The 20,793-nt window shown below is 43.5% G+C and overlaps 1 protein-coding gene across 1 annotated transcript; it reads right to left on the reverse strand.

Moving 5' to 3' along the window:
• Positions 1-9,997: 9,997 nt before the first annotated feature.
• On the reverse strand, positions 9,998-11,269 carry LOC149280931 (Ig-like V-type domain-containing protein FAM187A). Its single transcript, XM_089499905.1, has one exon. It carries the CDS (start codon positions 11,267-11,269, stop codon positions 9,998-10,000), a length of 1,272 nt encoding a protein of 423 aa, XP_089356031.1.
• Between the last annotated feature and the right edge of the window lie 9,524 nt (positions 11,270-20,793).

The raw sequence follows: 20,793 nt of genomic DNA on the forward strand, positions 1-20,793 counted from the left end.
TCCCCCTTACAGGTGCTGCTTTCTGATATGGTTAGAATTGGGAAGGGGTTTGTGTTAATCCCGCTGTTGACTTGCACATATTATATTTGGCTCAGCGTTCTAGAGACACTCCACATGGGTGATGTATATATTATGTAATCCAACCAAAATATAATATTATATTCGGCTCCAGAGAGCGTCAGCAGAGACCTTCTGCATACATTCCATTCATCCTTTAGATGGTCTTCTGATAGGAACGGTACTGACTACTAAGCTCGGCCACCAGCAGGATGCCTGTTACATAAAACGTACTACGTTGATGGAAAACACACTTGTTTAAGAAGCTTACTCCGATTTACAACATCCTTATGTGATACTAGCTCTTAAAATTAGTTTGTAATTTTTCATTTAGTTATATTTGGGTTGGTGATCATCTCTAGCATGCCTCATTCATGGCCAATCAATATCAAATGTGTAACCACCTTACCTATGGCTACGGCTGCAGCAACCTCCCGCAGATGCCGTCGGACCCTGCGCATGCGCAGGCCACTCCAATGATAGCCGACCATTTACTCCTGTGGCAGTATACGCATGTGCAGGCCATTTCTCCATCTATTTGTGCACTTGGCTTGGGGCAGGGTTATCTGCCTGGGGCCTATTTTAGGGCTCCTTAGCTGTCCACTGGCTGCCTGTCAAAGAGATTCATTGCTTGTTCTCTGGGCTCTGCTCGTGCTTCTCAGTTATCCTGTTTGTTCTGATTCTGACCTCGGCTACGTCTCACGGCTATCCTGACTTCTCCAATCCTCGACCTCGGCTTCGTTTGTGGACTGCTATACCCGTGTCCCAGACGCCTGTTCTGGTTCGTGTCTGGGTTCTGCACTGTGGATCCTCAGCTACTGATCCTGACCATCCCCGGCCGTTACAAAATGTCGACGCTACCTCTTCACTGACTTTTTGAGGGAAGCCCAACCTCCCCAAAGCCAACATGGCTGTCTGCAGTACTGTATTGGCCATCTGTCACACTGGACTTTGCCCAGTGGGCCATTGGCCAGTAGCACCACCATACTTACCTGATCTGCCTCTCTCATAGCACATCGGGATATGCAACGTGCGGCCACCAGCTGGATATATTAGACGGCATGCTGTGCACTGTGTGTGTCCAACCGGCAGATGGAGATATGTCATTTGGAGGCCACTGGCCTTAAAGTGCCACAGTCGCCCCCCGTCCAGCCCTGGATGTTTCATAGAACATGCCCCTATCTATGGGTGAATGTATGTGGATGAAGGATATTCACAATATTTAAAATGGCTAAAGAGAGTGTGGTGGAAGAAATAGCCAAGAAAGGGCTAAATACAGGTATTTGGAAGACGAAGAATGTATTTTATTTATACACTTTTTAAAACATGCTGTTTCTATACATTATTGTGACTTTTGGGACTGTAGAACCTTGTGATACCCTCATACCCAGCAAACAGACTAAGCTACAAGAAAAGAGGGGCATCAGGGGAGGAAAGAGGGGCATAAGAGCAGGAAAGGGGGTCAAAGGGGGGGCAGGGATTTGAGTCCCAAAATATGGAGTGGGCAGTCCGACTGTACATAAAAAACTACATAAAAAATTATTATTAAATAAAATAGTGGCTTGTTCTTTTATTTTGTTATTTTTTTTGTTTACATTGTTTCTCTTTTAAAAAAAAAAAAAAAAAATCCAGTTTTGGTTGTGAAACATGTTTAATTTTAAGGCAAGACAGGAGGCTTCCTATTTTGCATATCTTCCTTTACTCTCACAGTAGCAGCAAAGAAAGAGTTAACAAGATAAGTGGAAATAACCAATAGAAACACAGTACAACAGAGGTATATAAACCCCTAAACCATCCTCTTCCTCCTCTTTCTTTGCTGCTCACCGTAGCTGCAGGTCAGTCCTCTTCCATATTCATTGCAATTGACATTAACTACTATTATTTAATATTTAATATTATTTCCTATTATTTCTTATTATTTACTGTTTATTGTTGTTTCTTTCACCTTATCTTGCTTATTTTGCGGTTTGTCTCCTCGGACGTTACCGGTTTTGTGGGGGAGGAAGTTTTTTACTTCCCCCCTTTTGTATCAGGGGATCTTTCCCCTTTCAATCCCCCTTTTATCTCCTCTTATTTCCCTTGATTCTCCGTTTTTCCCGTTTTCTCTTTCCCCTCCTACCACCTTTTTCTGCGTCTCTCTTACCTCTCCGGTTCCCTTACCGGTCATTCCAGTGACCTTCGTCGTCTCCGTTTCTCCCATTTCGCGGGAGATTTCCGTTTAGGTCCGGCTCTTTTGCCTTGCGTTTTCTCCTTTGCTCCGCGAGATCTTGTAGCTCCTAGGGACCTCGCGAGCATTTTCTCTTCGTTTGGCGCGCTCGCGGCGGCCATGTTGGTACTCCGCACATGGGGTTTTATCGCGGCCATCTTGTGAGTGGCGCCCGGACCTCGTGACGATCTCTTCAGGTCCCGGTCGCCATTTTTTCCGGTTCTTTCGCTAAGATCTTTGATTTTTCTCCATTTACAGTGTGATCTTCTATTTTCCAAGCGGAGATTTTACAAAATTTTTCAGTTTCTCTGTTTATTGCTTCAGGTGAGTCTGGTCTGTGTGTTTTTTCTGTTTCCCTTAGGTTTTCCCTTAAACTGACTTTAATATTATACAGGCTAGTCCCTGTTTATCTGCATTCAGACAGGCTGATTCCCTACTTTTTATACCAACTAATTTAATGGGGATTTATTGAGTTTATTCTCAGGTTTATTAAACCTGTGGATACACAACTATTATATAGTGTGCCCTATGGTTACTACCCTCATTTTCTCATTATCCTCATTTTCCTTTTCCCTACAGACAATATGTCTCAAGATAATTTACCCTCTCAGGACGCATTTATGTCTTGGCTTGAAGCCAAATTTTCAAATTCAGTGGAGTCATTCTTCTCCAAAATGTCGGCTAATTTACCCCAGACCCAACCACCCGTTCTACCAGAGCCCACTACAGTCCCATCTGGGTCAGAATCTGACAAATCTGAAGGGGAGATATCTGGCACTAAACGACCCTGGAAGGGCAATAGCGTTTCTGCCGGCAAAGGCAAAGCACCCGCAAAACGCCCCAAATCCTCGGGCGCCCATATTAATGACCCACTGTCAATAGTGGATGAATGGCGGGCAGGTTCTTCTAATGAATCTGATGTGTCAGTGAATCTGGTTTCGTCCAGAGATTTAGACTCCGGGTTCGTCCGCGAGTACCTGGTGGATGAGCCCCACCTTGCCGACCCCCTTCAAGCCCATACGGCCTCCACGTCCACTGATCTCCCGGTGATTGACCCTACTGGGTCTTCGCTATTTGACCCCACGACCATGCGTCATCCTAGAGCCACTGAATGGGCCCCTCCTGAGCATATAGCTTTATATTTACATAAGTGGCTGCGCAAACCTCTCCCCAAGGAGGTCCGCAATAAGCTTCGTGCAGAATGCCCTCGACCTTGCATCCCAGATAAAGTGGCCCTTACCCCGGAGTTCGATCCCAACGTGGTCGCTCTGTTGTCTATTAACAAGAAGGATCCTAGGAGAGGGCTGGAACAAGGCCTTAAATCAGCGCAGGATAAACTGCTAGATTTAGTGGGACCGATTACCCAGATTTTATCCCTGGCAGACAGGGCTTATTTACAAAATACTCCCCTAGACTCCAAAACCATTCGTGATTGGGCATTCAGGGTTGTTTGCCTGCTAGGCAATGCTAATGTTTCCATCGCCACAGAGCGACGTAAGGCGGCTTTGTTTCGCATGGATCCCCGCTTAGCTGAGCTGGGCACGAAAGATTTGGGAGCTGCCGCTAATGGTCTACTCTTCGGTGACTCTTTCGTCAAAGAACTGAATCGCCATGTTTCCCTGATGACATCTTGGAACAAAGCCAAGTTATCTATGAGGAAGGTTTTTCAACCTAGCCCCCGTTTTTCCGGAAGGGCTGGACGACCGCGGGGCCGGGCCGCCAGCCGATCTGCATTTCAAGGCTCCAGGACCTTCCCACAGTCTCAGGCTTCCTTCAGGCCACCGTACCAGCAAAGGCCCTTCTACCCACGAGGAGCAAGCAGGGGCAGAGGCACCCCGGGATTTCCCAGAGGACGTTCCAGCTTTGGTAAGTCCAAATGTTTCCTATCCTTCTTCCCCTCTTCGGGTTGGGGGCCGTATATCCCGTTTTTTCCACAACTGGGTGTGGATTTCATCAGACCCATGGATCCTCCAAACGGTCCAGGGTTTTCACATAGACTTCGTATCCCCCCCCTTTCAGATCTGCCGTCCTCGCCCGCCCATCAGGTCTGCGAGCGACCAGCTCCTCATGGAAACGGAGCTCAGAGCCTTACGGGACAAAGGGGCAATTCAACGGGCTACCGACCCCGAGGGGTTTCTCAGTTCCATTTTCCTGGTACGCAAACGCACCGGGGACTTCCGTCCCGTGATCAATCTTCGAGCTCTCAACGCCTTTGTAGTTTATCGCCATTTCAAGATGGAGGGTATCCATCTCCTACGAGACCTTATGTCAGAAGGCGATTGGTTCACCAGGCTGGACCTTACGGACGCATACCTCTCCGTCCCGATACACCCAGCTCACAGGCGTTTCCTCCAGTTTCGATGGGGCAGTCAGGTCTGGCAGTTCAAGGCTCTTCCCTTCGGCCTCAGTTCAGCCCCATGGTGCTTTACAAAGCTCCTGAAGCCGGTCATGGCTTTCTTTCGCTCCAGGGGTATCCGGTGTATAATATATCTGGACGACATCCTTCTGTTTTCAGGTTCCAGAGAGACCCTGCTTACCCAGACGGACTTTGTGGTCCGTACTCTTCACGATCTCGGTTTTCTCGTCAATACCCTCAAGTCCGAACTCGTCCCGAGTCAGCGCATCCTATTCCTAGGCTTCGAGATAGATTCTCGGACGGCTACGCTCCGTCTTCCAAAAACAAAGATAGCTTCCATTCGGAAGGAAATTCGGTCGCTTCTTCGCCAAGACTCTTGCTCCCTCCGTCTCCTGGCTCGGGTAGTGGGTCTCCTCTCGTCCTCTATTCAAGCGATCTTCCCCGCGCCACTACACTATCGGGCTCTCCAACGCCTCAAGGCGCACCATTTAAGGAAGACACCTTCTTACGACCAGGTGGTCCGGCTGACTCTGGAGGTCCGTCAGGAACTTCTCTGGTGGCTACGCCACATGGAAGCTTGGAACGGTCGAGCGATCTTCGGCTCTCGTCCGGATTTTATTCTAGAGTCCGATGCCAGTCTTCTGGGTTGGGGCGCAGCCTCCGCCTCGGAGGTGACCGGAGGTCGCTGGTCTCCGGAGGAACGCTCCCTCCACATCAACTGTCTGGAGTTGATTGCGGGCTCCTTCGCTATCAAGAGTCTAGCAAAAGACCGTTCGGATTGTTGTCTCCTACTGCGGATGGACAATTTCTCAGCGGTTCGTTATATCAACCGCTTGGGGGGCACTCGGTCGAAGCAACTCACGGAGGTTACGAAGGACATCTTCGAATTCTGCCTGGCTCGCAACATCACCCTGCAGGCGGAATACCTTCCGGGAGTCGAGAATCTTCTGGCGGACTGGTTCTCCAGACACTGGCGGGACGCGGGCGACTGGAGGCTCCACGGTCAAGTCTTCCGAGATCTACAACGTCGGAGAGGCCCGTTTCACCTGGACTTATTTGCGTCCAGGACGAATCGCCAGACGGAGAATTTCTACAGCTGGCTTCCAGATCCGGAGGCGCTGGCGACGGATGCCTTCATGCAAGTATGGCCGACCTCGGGTGCGTACGCGTTTCCCCCGTTCGCCCTCATTTCGAGGGTCATTCATCATTTGCGTCGCGGCGGAGGCTCCTTAGTCCTAGTGACGCCTCTTTGGCATGCACAACCTTGGTTCCCGGCCCTGCTGCAGTTGTCTGTCCGGGATCCTCTGGCTCTTCCGTCCTTCCCCTCCCTTCTGTCGGACCCAGAGGGTCAGATCCACCTGCTTATCCAGGACGGTCATCTCCTCCCGGTGGCGTGGACGATTTCGGGCGACTCTTCCCTAGCTCGGGTCTATCGGAGGAAGCTCATTCCCTACTGCGCGACTCGTGGGCTCCAGGTACCCGAAAGTCATACCGGGCAGCTTGGCGAAGTTGGGCTTCTTGGTGTGTGGGACGGCAGGTGGATCCCTGGGGGTTTCAGGCGAGCCAGTGGGTAAGGCTCCCCTGGTCTGCCGCCTTCTTCGCGGTATTCGGTTGTCCAGGCCTCCGGCTCCTCGCTATCATTCTTTGTGGGATGTTGCTTTGGTACTGGATTTTCTTAGATCCTGGCCGGACAACGATTCTCTTTCTCTCCGTCAGTTATCGGCGAAACTCACATTCCTCTTATGTCTTCTCTCCTTTCGTAGGGTTTCCGACGTTCAGGCTCTCGATAAGCACGCAGTTTCGTTTTCCCCGGAGGGACTGGTGTTCCAGATTCACAGGAGGACTAAAACTTTTTCCTCGTCCATCTCCTATCCTTATTTCCTTGACGATCCTAAGATCTGCGTGGCCAGATGTGTTCGATCGTATTTGTCTCGTTCTTCACTTGTGCGTCATCCTTCGGTGTCTCAACTCCTAATCTCTTATGTTAAGCCATTCAAGGCCGTCTCGTCTCCTACGCTGGCTCGCTGGGTGCGCTGGCTTCTCTCTTTAGCGGGGGTAGATGCTTGTTTTGGGGCGCATTCGGTCCGGGGGGCGGCGGCGTCTTGCGCCTTTAGGTCCGGGGCTGCCTTGGCTGACATTCTCAAGGCGGCAGATTGGTCCCGGGCTTCCACTTTTAGAGAATTTTACTTTCGCCCGATTCAGTCCGCGGCATCGGCATTACTTTCTGGCGTTAAAAATGCAAAATAGGAAGCCTCCTGTCTTGCCTTAAAATTGGAAATTATTCTAACCTTGGTGCACGAATAATTATAATTTTAATAAAGACAGGAGGCGAGTATTTTCCCTCCCGGCCCTTCCCATGTGGGGTAAGTTTATAGATGTTTTTACTATTCTCGGCTGTTTTTTGCGGTGTCCCGACTATTGTTTCATGCGGGTTTACCTGTTTTCCTGTGTTTCTGCGGCATTTTCCATGTCTGGTAGACTCTGGTCCTGTTATGATTTTCTCTTTCTTTCAGCGTGAGATCCTCGCGGCCAGTTCGTGACTCGTCAATCCGTTTGAGCCCTGTTGGCTGTTCTCGGCACGACTTTTCTGGTTCCTGGTGGATCCTGATTCCGGTTCCAGTTTTTCCGTTTGGAGTTTTATCTGGTTGTTCGCTGTCGTTTGATTGGAGGATGTTTCTTCAGTCCGGTTCACAGCGACGAAAGAGGAGGAAGAGGATGGTTTAGGGGTTTATATACCTCTGTTGTACTGTGTTTCTATTGGTTATTTCCACTTATCTTGTTAACTCTTTCTTTGCTGCTACTGTGAGAGTAAAGGAAGATATGCAAAATACTCGCCTCCTGTCTTTATTAAAATTATAATTATTCGTGCACCAAGGTTAGAATAATTTCCAATTCCAGCCCATTTCTCATCCTAGGGAGGTTTTCTAAATACTTTGTGCCGCTTGACACAATGAAAAAATATTTGCTTTTAGCACCGAGAATTGGTATAAAGGTGAGTCTGAGGTCCTCCTTTTGTTCTAAAGTTCACTCTGTGAGTTTTGTTATTCAGATTTGCACATCCTCGCTAGGCATTTTTTTCCTTTATAAGAGACAAAAGATAGAATGTTTCCTTTCAAAACAATTTTAGATGCTTCCCAGAACAGCGGTGTTTGCTTATCTATAAAATGTACTTTGCTAAATTGTTCAAAATCCTACCATTTATTTTTAATGTAATCTTTCAAGTCTTGGCATTGCGTGAGTGAGTCGGGAAATTTCCAATGAAAGGTTCTGGCATATTTACAAGAGTTCAAAGGTACAGCAGACAATCTAAAGCAAATTATACCGGGGGAACGCATCTTTGAGGGACAGCGAGCCGTCTATAATCATAGAGAATGCAGGGTAGGTCTGAGACAATCTATGGTCACGGAGTAAGAAACTCTTGGGTTGAGTTTCATGTGTTTCTTCACTGGACATTTGCTGGTGAGCTAAAACATTTTCCCCGAATTCTTTATGGCTCGTGAATGTCTAACCAAAGTGTTTTTCATCGGCAATCATGGCCAAGACATACATGATGCCTAGATAAATGGGGTATAAGGTAAAATGGTACTTAACCCAGCAAACTAGCTTCCTAGGACCTATGAAGAGCTAATGACACGACAACCTGTAGATAATTCATTGAGATACGTAGTATTGTATCTTGGATTCTGCTGGTGGAATCCGTCACATAGAGTTTAGGAGAGAAGCCACACCAGGAGTGACACCTGAAAGATGGAAGATGATCGAAGATGTGCTTTTCCAGTAGACTATATGAATATCTGTTCCTCAAACAGAGTGAGAACTTATTTGAAGGACCCCTACAGCCTCTGGCTGGACAACCTAGGGTAAATTATTTATGTCTGAAGATATGTTGGGATGAGTTGACCTCATTCAGATGTTGAAGAGATGTGGATAAATCTTAAAACCAGTATCAGGCAGGGTTACGCTGTGTTGGGACATACGCAACTTCTCTCGCTGGATACATTAAGGTGAATGTTCCATCTTCTCGTGTTACGGAGCTAACTTCAAATCACTTTAATGCTGTGCCATGGAGGCTGATTTCCCAACAGGGTAATTCATCTTTGTGCGAGTGGGCTCATTAAGGTTTCGTTCTAGAAGCATTACTTAATAGCCTTTTTAACTTGCTTGGTCTGCATAATTATAATTAAAGCCTTCTCTGTATCCACCTCCTGTCTGTTTCTGCGAGGCGGTTGTGTTAGTTAGATGGATCTCCTGTACATTTCGCAAATGGAAGAAGGCCCCTCATTCCTAGATTGGCTTTTATATCCAGAGGACATAGCACAGAGTCTTGTATGATTTAGGACATAAAGCTGTCTGAAAATGTTTGACTTATTACCAAACGTGTTTCATATCAGGCACACAATGTCTTGGCGCCCAAGCTGAAATGGTCTTCATCTCCTGCTCCAAGAGACTCTAACCTTGAAGAGCACAAAATGTTCTTTTACTTGAGAGAGAGAAGATACCTACCGAATCACTACAGCCTTCTAGACCCCCATTCCGGAAGCTCTAGTGTTAATTTTGGTCCAATACTCAAGAGCTGCTTGTGTAGGGCGAATTATTTTGGCACTGGGGATTTTTACAGTAATGTAGAAGCAACTGTGCTGGAAGTCAGCAGTGGATCATGTTTCTCCTTGTACGTCTGTCTATGCTCTCTCTCTTTCTTAGCGATATTTGATGTAAACAAACTGGTGTCAGTAACGTTTCTTCCTCTTATTTGGCAAGATGTACATTTGCCACATCGATGGAAGCGTTTGTTAGAATTTAGGAATGTCTCTCTATTATAGTTTATTTTTCTCAAATTTAGATTGATACCCAAACTAGGCGACCCTCCAAAAGTTATCCCCGGGGGGTTTGTGCAGAAATTTGTTTTGATATCATTATCTTTTGATAATATTGGCCAATGTGGCCTCATTATTGTTTTTTTTAGATCACTGTGGCCTTTATCATATTCCATAGGTCACGGGGTTCTGAGGTCATGATGGAGGCAAGGGAAATATTTTTAAATATAAAATAAGTTCAGGGAAGGACATTTTTATTATCTTGTAAAATATTAAACAATAAAGTCCCATTTGAAGTTTGAGTATTTATTCCTCCTCCCCATATTTTTCAATTCATCACCTCTTAAGCTCTATTTCCAATCCTCCTGGCCTCACCCAATGATGTGAATATAATGCACCAGATGCTGAATATTACAGAACGAAATATTTTATTGTAGGCTAACTTATCTACTAAACTTATCGACCGTCTAAACTATGTACATTATGATTAGTAGAACTGTAGCTAGGGCCCAATTTTGTAGAAGGTCCCTGAAAGGCGGCGTCTTCTTCTCCATCCCCAGACAATTAATCGTTCATGAAAGGGATGCATCTGAAGTTGTATGAAATGCACTTCAGGCAGTGAATAATCACAAAGAGCCCAAGACAGCCGAGGGCAGTGAGGCCAATCGTTTTCATGGCATAAATTGAGTCCGGGTCGGTGAGTTTACGTTGCTTCAGCGGGTCTCTCACCACATTAAGGCGGAATCCAGCCTTCAGTTTACCGTCCAGCCAGCAGTAGTATATTCCTTTGTCACCGCGTTCGACGGAATGAATGTTCAGGTGGTTCCCATGGTCAATAAAGACCCGCATGGACCCTTTTTGCCCAATCAGGTAATCTGCAAGGTACAGACGCGCTTTATCCTTGTCCCAGGCTACCGAATGATGTGGTTTGGCATCTGGACAAGCAAGGACTAGGTTTTCCCCCAGAGCGTGCGTATGTACCTGCGTGGGTGCCTTAGGGATAAAGGGAATGTGCTTCTTTAGTTTGTAGAGGCTGTGCATCAGGCTTAGCAGCTTCCCGAAGAAACCCTTTTTTGCTTTGTAGCAAGGAGTCTCACAGCTCCTAATCAATATTTCAGTTTTCCTGTCGGCCAGGTAGGGCTTGAATCTTGCTGGGACAGCTCCGGAGCCACAGGGGGCCACATCAGCCTTACTCACCCGGTACCTTGGGAAAATGTACGGGCTTTGAAGGTAGCACATTCCCAATCTCCTCTGCTCTCCTCTCACATCACAGCGGTCACACTTGGACCAATCCCACAAAGCAGTGAATGCCGTGAAGTCCTTCATCTTCAGCTCCGGCTGTGGATTTGCATGTTTGTCTGCAAAGGTGATGTGAGCGTCCCTGGATGGCTGGATGTCCACGTTGTATCCGTAGAAGAACTGTCCATCTAGAGTGCCGCAGATATAATGTCCAGATTCTTCCGGCTGAGCCTGGAAGACGATGAGGTTGAACATCTTTATATCGTACGAGAGATGGGCAACGGACTGAATCTGTCCTCGTTTGCTGTCCACGGCGGTAGCCGTAATTCTCGTGAGAATGCGCGTGTCCTTTGCACCTAAGTTCCTTTGGTAGTACCACACCACGGAGTGTACGTTATCCGGTTTGCAATTGCAGGGTAGTTCAAAGGTCATGTCAGCCAGGTACGCAACAGAATCAAAAAGTAGAAAAGCAGGGCAGGGAACAACGCTGTAGATGTCCTCCTTTTCTGTAATTTCAAAGTTCTGCGCTGGAGACAAGATGCAGAAAATGGCCACCACCCATAAAGGTGAAGAAGTCCACAGCGAGGCACGCGCCATTATCCTAGGAAAGTACTGGGGCGCAGCAGTAGCTTCCAGTTAAAGTCCACACAATGTCTGTGTCTTTTTGTTTGCTATATAAGCAACGCGATACAATTCTCAATCCAACAAAAACTCCTAACAGCAGCGGGGAAACACAGGTGATGTGCACTCCGGTGCTACAGCAGAGTAACTGAGCGTGGACACGGATTGTTCTTGGACTGTGATGCTGAAGGTTCTATGATGTCACAATAGACAGCTGCACACTGAAAATGTCACTGATGATGTCACAATGGTTTTTCCTGCATGGCTGTACTCTATAAGTGTTGTAACAGCATTTATATTTATCTATATACACAGTATATATATACACACAATATATACTATATATCTATATGTATATAGATATATATGTATATATATACACAATATATATATCTACAGTATATACTTGTATTTATATGTATATCTATATATATGTGTTTGCATAAGTATATGATGATGTCACAATGGTTTTCCTGTGTGGCTGTACTGTATAAGTGTTGTAAGAACATTTATATATATATATATATATATATATATATATATATATATATATATATATATATATACACAGTATAGATGAACATTGTATATGTATATATATATACAAAGTATATATGTATAAATATATAATACAAATTACGTATCTGGCTTCTCTTTATAATGCTGAACCTTATATATTATGCATTATTATTATATCAAAAATTCAAGCTAAAATAAGTGTTTTTGTCTCAGATGTGCAGTGGCTGTGCTGAGGTTAGCGGTTGCAGATAGAAGTATCTTCCCAATCTGGCGTTAGCGCCATGCTTTGAATAGCTGCTTCAAACACAATATGGCCAACTGTCACTTGTGAAATAGCAAAGGTGGGCAAGCTGGAGAAAGCAGGGATTGAGCTGACCCGTACATCAGCTCATGGTTCCAGCACAGAAGCTTCCCAAAGTATAGGAGGACCATCAATGCTGATGGAGGGTCCTACTTAGCTTTAGAATACGTGTGGTTCTTCCAAATTGCTGATATAGGCAATGGGTCCACATCGGCTCTTGAAGTCTTACCAAGCACAGCTAGCCCAAAGGTCCTTTGGTGTGAAAGATAAACCACTTGAGTCAGATTTACTGTAGAGCTAAATCGAGAACATTGTCAGCCACCGGCGAGGTCCAGCTGGATGGAAAGTTGTGTTTCATTATTTGTGGTTTAGCGAACGTACGGTTACTATGTCCTAATGGGATTTTAAGAAAATGTATATGCTGCAATACTCTAAATATCAGTTCTGGAAGGTTTTTACGCTGCGTGAAAGACATCTAGTGAAGCATTGCAAGGTGACTATCCGGCACATTGTTCCTAGACATTGTTGCATTCACCGTTAAGAGTCTATAATTGGCAATATAATGCCAACGCCAAAGTCATATGCATCACATACATCAAAAGGTTTTACATACGCTAATAAGGCAATAAACGTTATAATATAACAAGACGTTTTGGGTCAAGGACCTCCTTTTCAACTCAAAGATATTTCAGAAGTGCGGTATTTCCCCCCCGATTGAAGCCACATGAAACAAATTTCTGCAAATCCATCTGATCTCATAAAGGGGAACCTGAGAAGGCATTATTGGAATTAGGAAGCAATATCTCCCGTTCGATCTTGGAATGATCTTAGATCAGAAGACCACGTCTGTTCTGGAAAATCCTGTCTGGTCTCCAGTGGAGGATATTCTCTGCGCGATATGAATGGGATGATTTCTTTCATCACACAGACCATGCAGAATGTTTCCAAGCATGATAAAGTTTCTGGTGGATCGTATGTATACGGGAGGCAGCGACACATATTTCTATTTTTTGACGAATTCCTACATTTTGCAACCATCCCCTTCTTAGGTGGCCACAGAACCACAAAAGCCTGATGTAACCTTGTAATTATTTGGTGTTTTGTTTTTTTTCTACAGTGCAGAAGCAAACCGGGGGTTCGTCATCGATCCCTAAAAAGAATAAAGAAGCAGGTGAGGTGAGTTTATTTCACACACGGGCCTTTCTCAAGCCATAGAAACACAAGTGCACACTCAGGTATTTATACACAAAGGATAATTAACCGCCCATAAGTGACAAATTAAAGTGAAAAAAATAGCCAGTCAATGTGAATATATCAATAGTAGAGAATCACATTAAAAAAATCTTAATATACATAACAGTGGAAAAAAAATATATCAACAACTGTGAAAATTATACCAAATAATGTCTCACAAAATATAGATATATATATATATAAAATATATATAGATTAATATATATATATATAATATATATATATTGTCATAACAAAACAGTGTACACAAGTTTAAAATCAACACTGTACCACAAATACAGACCCAATATAATCTGAAAGAATCACTGTAACAAAATTGTAACAAAATATTGTAACAAAATAGACAATATTGGAAATGGGTCTGTCGGCGCAGCTGCTCCGGTAAGATATTTCATAATTTTTCAAAAAAAAACTACAAGAAGGAATAGAGTTGATTTTTATTCTCAGTATTAGCTTGTAATGTTCAGTGAATACATTAGTTTTGGTCTATGTATATTTGACTTATTATTTAAAACATGTCATTTTTAATTAGACCATCTTGCCCCCATTGGGACCTGCCGGTTAAGCTTTTACCCTCGGGTATATATATATATATAAATATATATATATATATATATATATATATATATATATATGGTTTTGCTCACAATTGGTTTAATTTTTCCTTCAATAGAGTTAGGAAACTGTCAGAGTATTGATCGATCTGTTCAGATAGAAACCAAACACTCTTGCTTTAGAATGAGGATGTAGAATTGAGAGCTGGAGAGAAGGGGGGGGCGGAATGTGAAATATTAGCCGCAAATCAGACGTTGTGGAAAGTGCGAGTTCACATATTAAACCTCCAAGGACCACAATCAGTAAGAGACAGGAGTTCAGAGTGGAAAAAAATACACTTTCATGGAAATATTGATCAAAATTAACACTAATGCCATACAAATAAGTCTTCTTCCATATAGTCCTAAACTGTAATGCCTCCTATTACTCCATATAACCCCCCGCTAGAACTCAGCCATCAGTACCGGACTGGCGCAGTAAAGCCAGTCCTGGCATTTTAAGACCAGAAGCTGATAAAATACCTAAATGTCTAAATACATTTAGGAAGAAAAGATATTTCCTTAAATTCCCAGGATTTTAGTATTGATTTCCAAATATATCTATATCTATATATATATATATATATATATATATACGGGGTTCACGAATATTACTTTGGAAGAGTCCAATCTGTGTCAGGGAGCCAAAGGGTCAATTATGGCCGTTTTACTGCCAGAGTACATTTGTATAAAAGTCCATTAATGCAGAGATAATGGATTCTATATTTAACGGAACCTCTGAGATTGCGATGGCTGAATGTGGGAATTAATGAGCCTTTTAGTGACTGCTGAACTAGCTGATCCTAACACTTTACCTGTAGCTGGCACTGATCACCACGATCAAATGCACTTAGTTATACAGGAGGGCCAGGGAGCCAGCAAAGGGCACGGCTCTGAGGACACCGTCAAAGGTTTATAAATAAGGAATAGGTATAATTAAGATGGTCTCGCTATATGGATCCATATACGTGGCATAGGATGGCTCCTTTAAATGGGTTTGGAAAGGGTCACTGGTTTTTAATGAGTTTTGGGAAGTTGGTTGGTTTCATCTCTAAGGTTCTGGAGCTGCACTTAGAGAAACGTCATCATTCTTTAATGGTAGTAACCATATGTATTAACTATAGGGGATACACAGGGGACACTGGAGTGACCTGGACACACCATAGCTCCTGTGGCTCCTGTCCCTGGTGGTCGGACAGTAGGACAGGGACTCGGCATGTGGACCTGTGGGGAGAAGGATCTTGGAGATTGTAGCACAGATGTTGCAGATGTCTTACTAGACCACCAGGAATTGCATAGGACACCACGCCTTCCATAAAAGTAAATACAGTTGAGAGACGTAGAACACCAAAAAAGCGCCAGGAGGTCCCAATCATTTTGGATTCTTTGGTTCTCTATCTCCGGCTGATCATCCTATGTTCATGCCGCAGTGAAGGCGTTCTTACATGCATACGCACAGCATATGGGGGGTTGCCCTAGGAGCAAAGTGATGGATGCAACATATCGTTTTCATGGGTTCTGAATCAGTGGCAGGTGGGGTGAGTTAAATTATGGGGAAACAGCTTCTTGGTCCAAGGAGAGATCTGACCCCCATTCTGGGGTAAAGAAGGATTTTTTTCCCCCTAGTTCATTGCAAAATTGGAAAAAGCCACAAACTAGGTCTTCTTGATGAACTTGATGGAGGCATGTCTGTTTTCAACCTATGTAACTATGTACCATGTATCAGCAGAGAGACAAGGGGAATGGAGAAAAGGGTGCTGTAAGGAGAATGGATATTTTTTGTACCAGGAGAAGGAGAAACCTGCTGGAACTTGCCAAATAAATTTCTTCTCTTTTCACTGCAGTCTCACTTGATGAATAGCAAACCCCCAAAAACGCACCTCATTGTATTCAAGATTCCCACTACAGACCTCCCCTCCCCACCATGAAGTATTTTAGGCTGCCTTGTGGTTAATCCTCCTTTGGCGTGTTGCTGAAAAAGGGTTAATGGTACCTAATTAAGTGGAGAGAAAAGACTAAGTATCAGCATTAGAATTTCAGCCTTTCATGCGTTCCTTTTTAATTCAAATGAATAAACCTCCCTTTCCCTATCAGGCTTCTCATTCATCAAACCCGGTGTTCGATTATCAGAGCGTACGAGACGAGTCTCGCTCACTGACGCCACCTCTCTCACGTCCCCGCGGTGTCCTGCTCTAATGACACTAATTACAGCGCGCATGGGGACGAGATGAGTGTCCCACGGGAGGGTGGCATCTGCTTGAGATACTGCCTCTTTTAAGTGAGTGGTGGGAGGTAGGAGAGGAGGGGGCAAGAGACAGAACCTAGAAGAGCCCTAGAATCCAACAGACCGATAAATAAATATCAAACGTGACTTTTAGCATCACATATAAAATAAATACACCATGTGCAAATGTGTGCATTAAAGACAATTAAAACGATAAACTGATACAAGCAAACCACTTAGCCTTAAATATTGCTACATAAATAATTCCATAATGATTAAACACACTCGCTACATAAATATCTCTTGGTCCCAATGCTTGGCCGATATAAAATCACCAATGAAAGCTAAACATGAAATAAAGTCTAATTTTCTGCCTAATTTTTGTTGAGGTTGCTATTTATCGTAGATCAAACACTCAAGTAATCCTTAAATCTGTTAATTATGAAAATATTTTTTTTTTCTTGGTTCGGACAGAAAGCTGCTATTGCCAAGGTTGGAAGAAATAGTAAAAACACAGAATTTTTGGAGTTGGGGTCAGCTGTTCTTAAATTGTGTGCCTGGAGCCTAGATATTTTATGTACCCAGTGGGTCTTATCGCAACAACTTAAGTAGGAAACCCCGTGGCCCTGACTATTTTAGTGGTCCCAGGTTGCTGACATGGTTATGGTAACAGTCAACTGCCTGGTAATAGCCGGGTAACTGTGCATGGCATGGGGTGGCTGAGGTCAACCCAGAAGCATCCTTTCAATCCATACCAGCAGCACTCTGCTCTGCCAATTGGTATTAGGTGCCAACCCAAAGTAAAATATCAACCTTCAGAGGCCAGTCATGCCCACCACAAATCCCCCTAAAAGTGAATGTGCAGAAATCTCCTTAATGGAGTACATGAAGGACCCAGCCAAGGTGTGAATGTGCCCTGGAGTCTTTTTTACGTGAGGTGCCCTAGTGGCTTGGTAAGGTACTGCAAGTAAAACTACAAAAGTAAAGGCTTGTAGTAGACCAATATCTTAACATCACTACAGCAGAGAAACAGTGGACCCCCCTACTCTACCTGCTTACCTTTCCCGGTCCTTCTTGGTAAAATGCATTCAGCGTCAGGGGCTTATAACTGTACAATTCCCCAACATCTTGGAACCATCACTAAAATCTAGGTTTAACCATGATAATCTCCTTTTCGTGCCCCATTCAGGAAATGAATGTCCATTTATCTCAAAGTCTATCTTTATCCCAGATATAGCAGGTCCCAGTCGGAATGTCAGGACAGACGCTGGGGTAATCCTTACACCAAGAATTTTCTTATTCATGAGATCATTTCATTTATTTTTTTTTTCATTTTCCTCACTCTATGAGAGACCTTGCGTCTCTTTGCATGCACAACGGGAGCTTACAGCTAGAGACCAACTACTTTAATTATTGCTTGACTAATATAATGAGAGACAAGAAGGGACAAGAAATGCAACATGAACAAATAATGAGAATGAAATGCAATTGAAGGTATGTTAAGGCAGTAAATCGGACGTTGATTAGATTACCCCATCTGCTGCTGTCATTGGCAGGTTATACATTGACCATTTGCGAGGATTAGGAGATATTTATATTTTCTATGTTCGAGCATTCTGTAAATGTTTATGTAGCGGTATATACGCCTAAATGGTTTGCTTTCATTGTATTTTTAATTGAACCATTTTACTTTCTTTTAGAAGAAAAGGGAAGTTATATATTTAACTGTGTTTTGCCAGATCCAAAGATTTCTAATTGTTACCCGTTCGTATCGTAGGATCATCCGTGGGTTTAGCCCCAAAAGGTTAAGAAGAACGAAGAACAGGCTCAATACTAGAACTTTGGATGATGATTAGCGGCACGGTGGATTCCATCCATTGTGTCTTTGTTAGACGATGAAAAGATTAGTTTCATGGTGGACCTGAGAGTTAATAGTGGAGTCCAACGTGGGACTGAAGAACATGCTACATGTTGCCTACTTGTTTTTCAGCCATCTTAGTATGAGAAATTCCTTCCTCGCAGTGGTTTGGTGGTCAAAAATAACCTACAGGTTAGTTAACAAAGCCCAGATGGGCACCTATACAACCTTTAAGGTGTTCTCAACATAAATGACAAACCTGCTATCTGCCATGAGTGTTGGGTCCTGCCTTGAGACTTGGATTAATTCTAAATTCATCATTAATTATAGGGGTTCAGGTTGTCCATTCTGCAATGACTGTAGTTACAAAAAAAATCTTCATTATCAGTGTTTCCAACTCATGGTTTTTCATATGGAACAGTAAAAGATTTCTAAACGTTGACTAAACATACCCACCGAATATTCTCATCAGCAGGTAACGTGTTACCAAAATGGAATTCAACCAACCCCAGCCTCGGTGCTCCATGATACATTATGGTGTCAATTACAGCTCTGGAAATGAATGCCGTCTTTCTCTGAAACATCTCCAATAAAACAAATAATGTAATTACCCTAGATCCTGGCAAGTATTTTAGGGATTATGGGATTACATTCAGAGATACTGACTTAATCCAACACTTGTAGTTTCTTAATAAACCGATGAGTGAACTAAGGACACTTATGTTTTTAGAATGACACTTAATGGTTGTATGTGTATATATATATATATATATATATATACAGATGGACCCCAAGTTACGTTATTTATTTAAATTACATGAAACATTCTTTTTTTACTCATATAATTTGTTCCATAATTTCCGTATAACCCCTCCCTATAACTCCTCCTATTACTCCCATATAACCCCTCCCTATAACTCCTCCTATTACTGCATATAACCCCTCCCTATAACTCCTCCTATTACTCCATATAACCCCTCCCTATAACTCCTCCTATTACTCCATATAACCCCTCCCTATAACTCCTCCTATTACTCCATATAACCCCTCCCTATAACTCCTCCTATTACTCCATATAACCCCTCCCTATAACTCCTCCTATTACTCCATATAACCCCTCCCTATAACTCATCCTATTACTCCGTATAACTCCTTATAACTCCTCCTATTACTCCATATAAACTTTCTCTATAACTCCTCCTATTACTCCATATAATTCCTCCCTATAACTCCTCCTATTACTCCATATAACCCCTCCCTATAACTCCTCCCATTACTCCATATAACCCCTCCCTATAACTCTTCCTATTACTCCGTATAACTCCTTATAACTCCTCCTATTACTCCATATAAACTTTCTCTATAACTCCTCCTATTACTCCATATACCCCCTCTTATTACTCCATATAACCCCTCCTATTACTGCATATAACTCCTCCCTATAACCCCTCCTATAACTCCATATACCCCCTCTTATTACACCATGCTTACATATTTTAAATACAGAGTTTTCAATTTCTTTCTAGAACAAGATTAAAAATCTACCTTTTAGTAAATTTTTGAATTTTCTTCCCTTGAAGATATTCTTCGGATTTTAAGACTTTTTTTTTTTTTAATTTCTAGATAAACCTGATTTTTTTGGGGTAAAGAAAACGAAAAACACACTCAAAAAAACCCAAAAACTCTTTTTTTCAATTTGCATTAAATGGTCCTTTTATGTTGTTCGTTAGGATAATGCGGTACAATTAGGATTAATGACTATAAGAGTAGAAGACTACAGGGTCCTGGGAAAAAAAAGACTTTCATGTTTATTAGATCCAGGCTGTGAATAGGGATCTTTACGAGACGTAGAGGGCAGCCTGCAAAGCAAAAATCCTGAAAGTTAAATTACCAATAAACTTCTAAGACCTCGCATCTCCTTACACAAAACACCTGATGTTTGGCCATAAATCCTTAACCCTTTTTCTGTTGGAGGGGGGGGAGAGGTTGGACGAGCGTGTAGAGGTAGTGAGACGGAGCGGGGAAGGGGGTCTCATCCTTCGGGCCTCAAGAGTAACCGCATACTTAAATAAGATCTGCCGGCTGCAATTTGAGCTCTTAATTAATGAGGTGTTAACTGGGGAAACACTGAAAAGTTTGCCTGTCGGACACCGCCGGGAATTCGGTGTAAACTTGTTATCCAAGCGGCGCGTTGGGAGCTGGTTTGCAGAGAAGCCCAATCAGTGTAATTATTTTGGAGAGATTTAGATATTTTTTACGAGGAAGCTGGATCTGGCACACGTAAAATATTATACTTCCCAACAGTCCCAGATTTTGCATGACAGCCCTGATTTTTAGGCGCTGTACCCGGGTACCTGCCCCACTGCGGGAAGCATAGGCCAGTTGTGGAGATCCTCTGTAGCACAGACCTCTAATGCTCCCAGGTGGTTTTGGGGTAATGGTGGCCATGTACTCGTCCATTTCGACACCTTAAACATTGGGGGGTATGGAATATCTCATCAGTTCCTGGTGGTAGTTTTTGGAAAATGGTGGCCATGTCCTCGTCCATTTGGACACCTTACACCTGGGGGGAGTATGGAATATCTCATCAGTTCCTGAACTTCCCTCCCTTGAGCCCACATCACAAAGGCTGCCAGAACCAACAGCAACTTACCAACTTATAGGGGAGGAATATTCATGCAGATTCTGAGAACAGGAGGTTAATATGACTGTTCCCATGTTATACGCGTAAGAATGGGCTCTTATACTTAA

This window comes from Sceloporus occidentalis, unplaced genomic scaffold (assembly GCF_023333645.1).
Source record: "Sceloporus occidentalis isolate IW3139 unplaced genomic scaffold, rSceOcc1.0.p SCAF_143, whole genome shotgun sequence".
In the NCBI taxonomy this organism is placed as follows: Eukaryota; Metazoa; Chordata; class Lepidosauria; order Squamata; family Phrynosomatidae; genus Sceloporus; species Sceloporus occidentalis.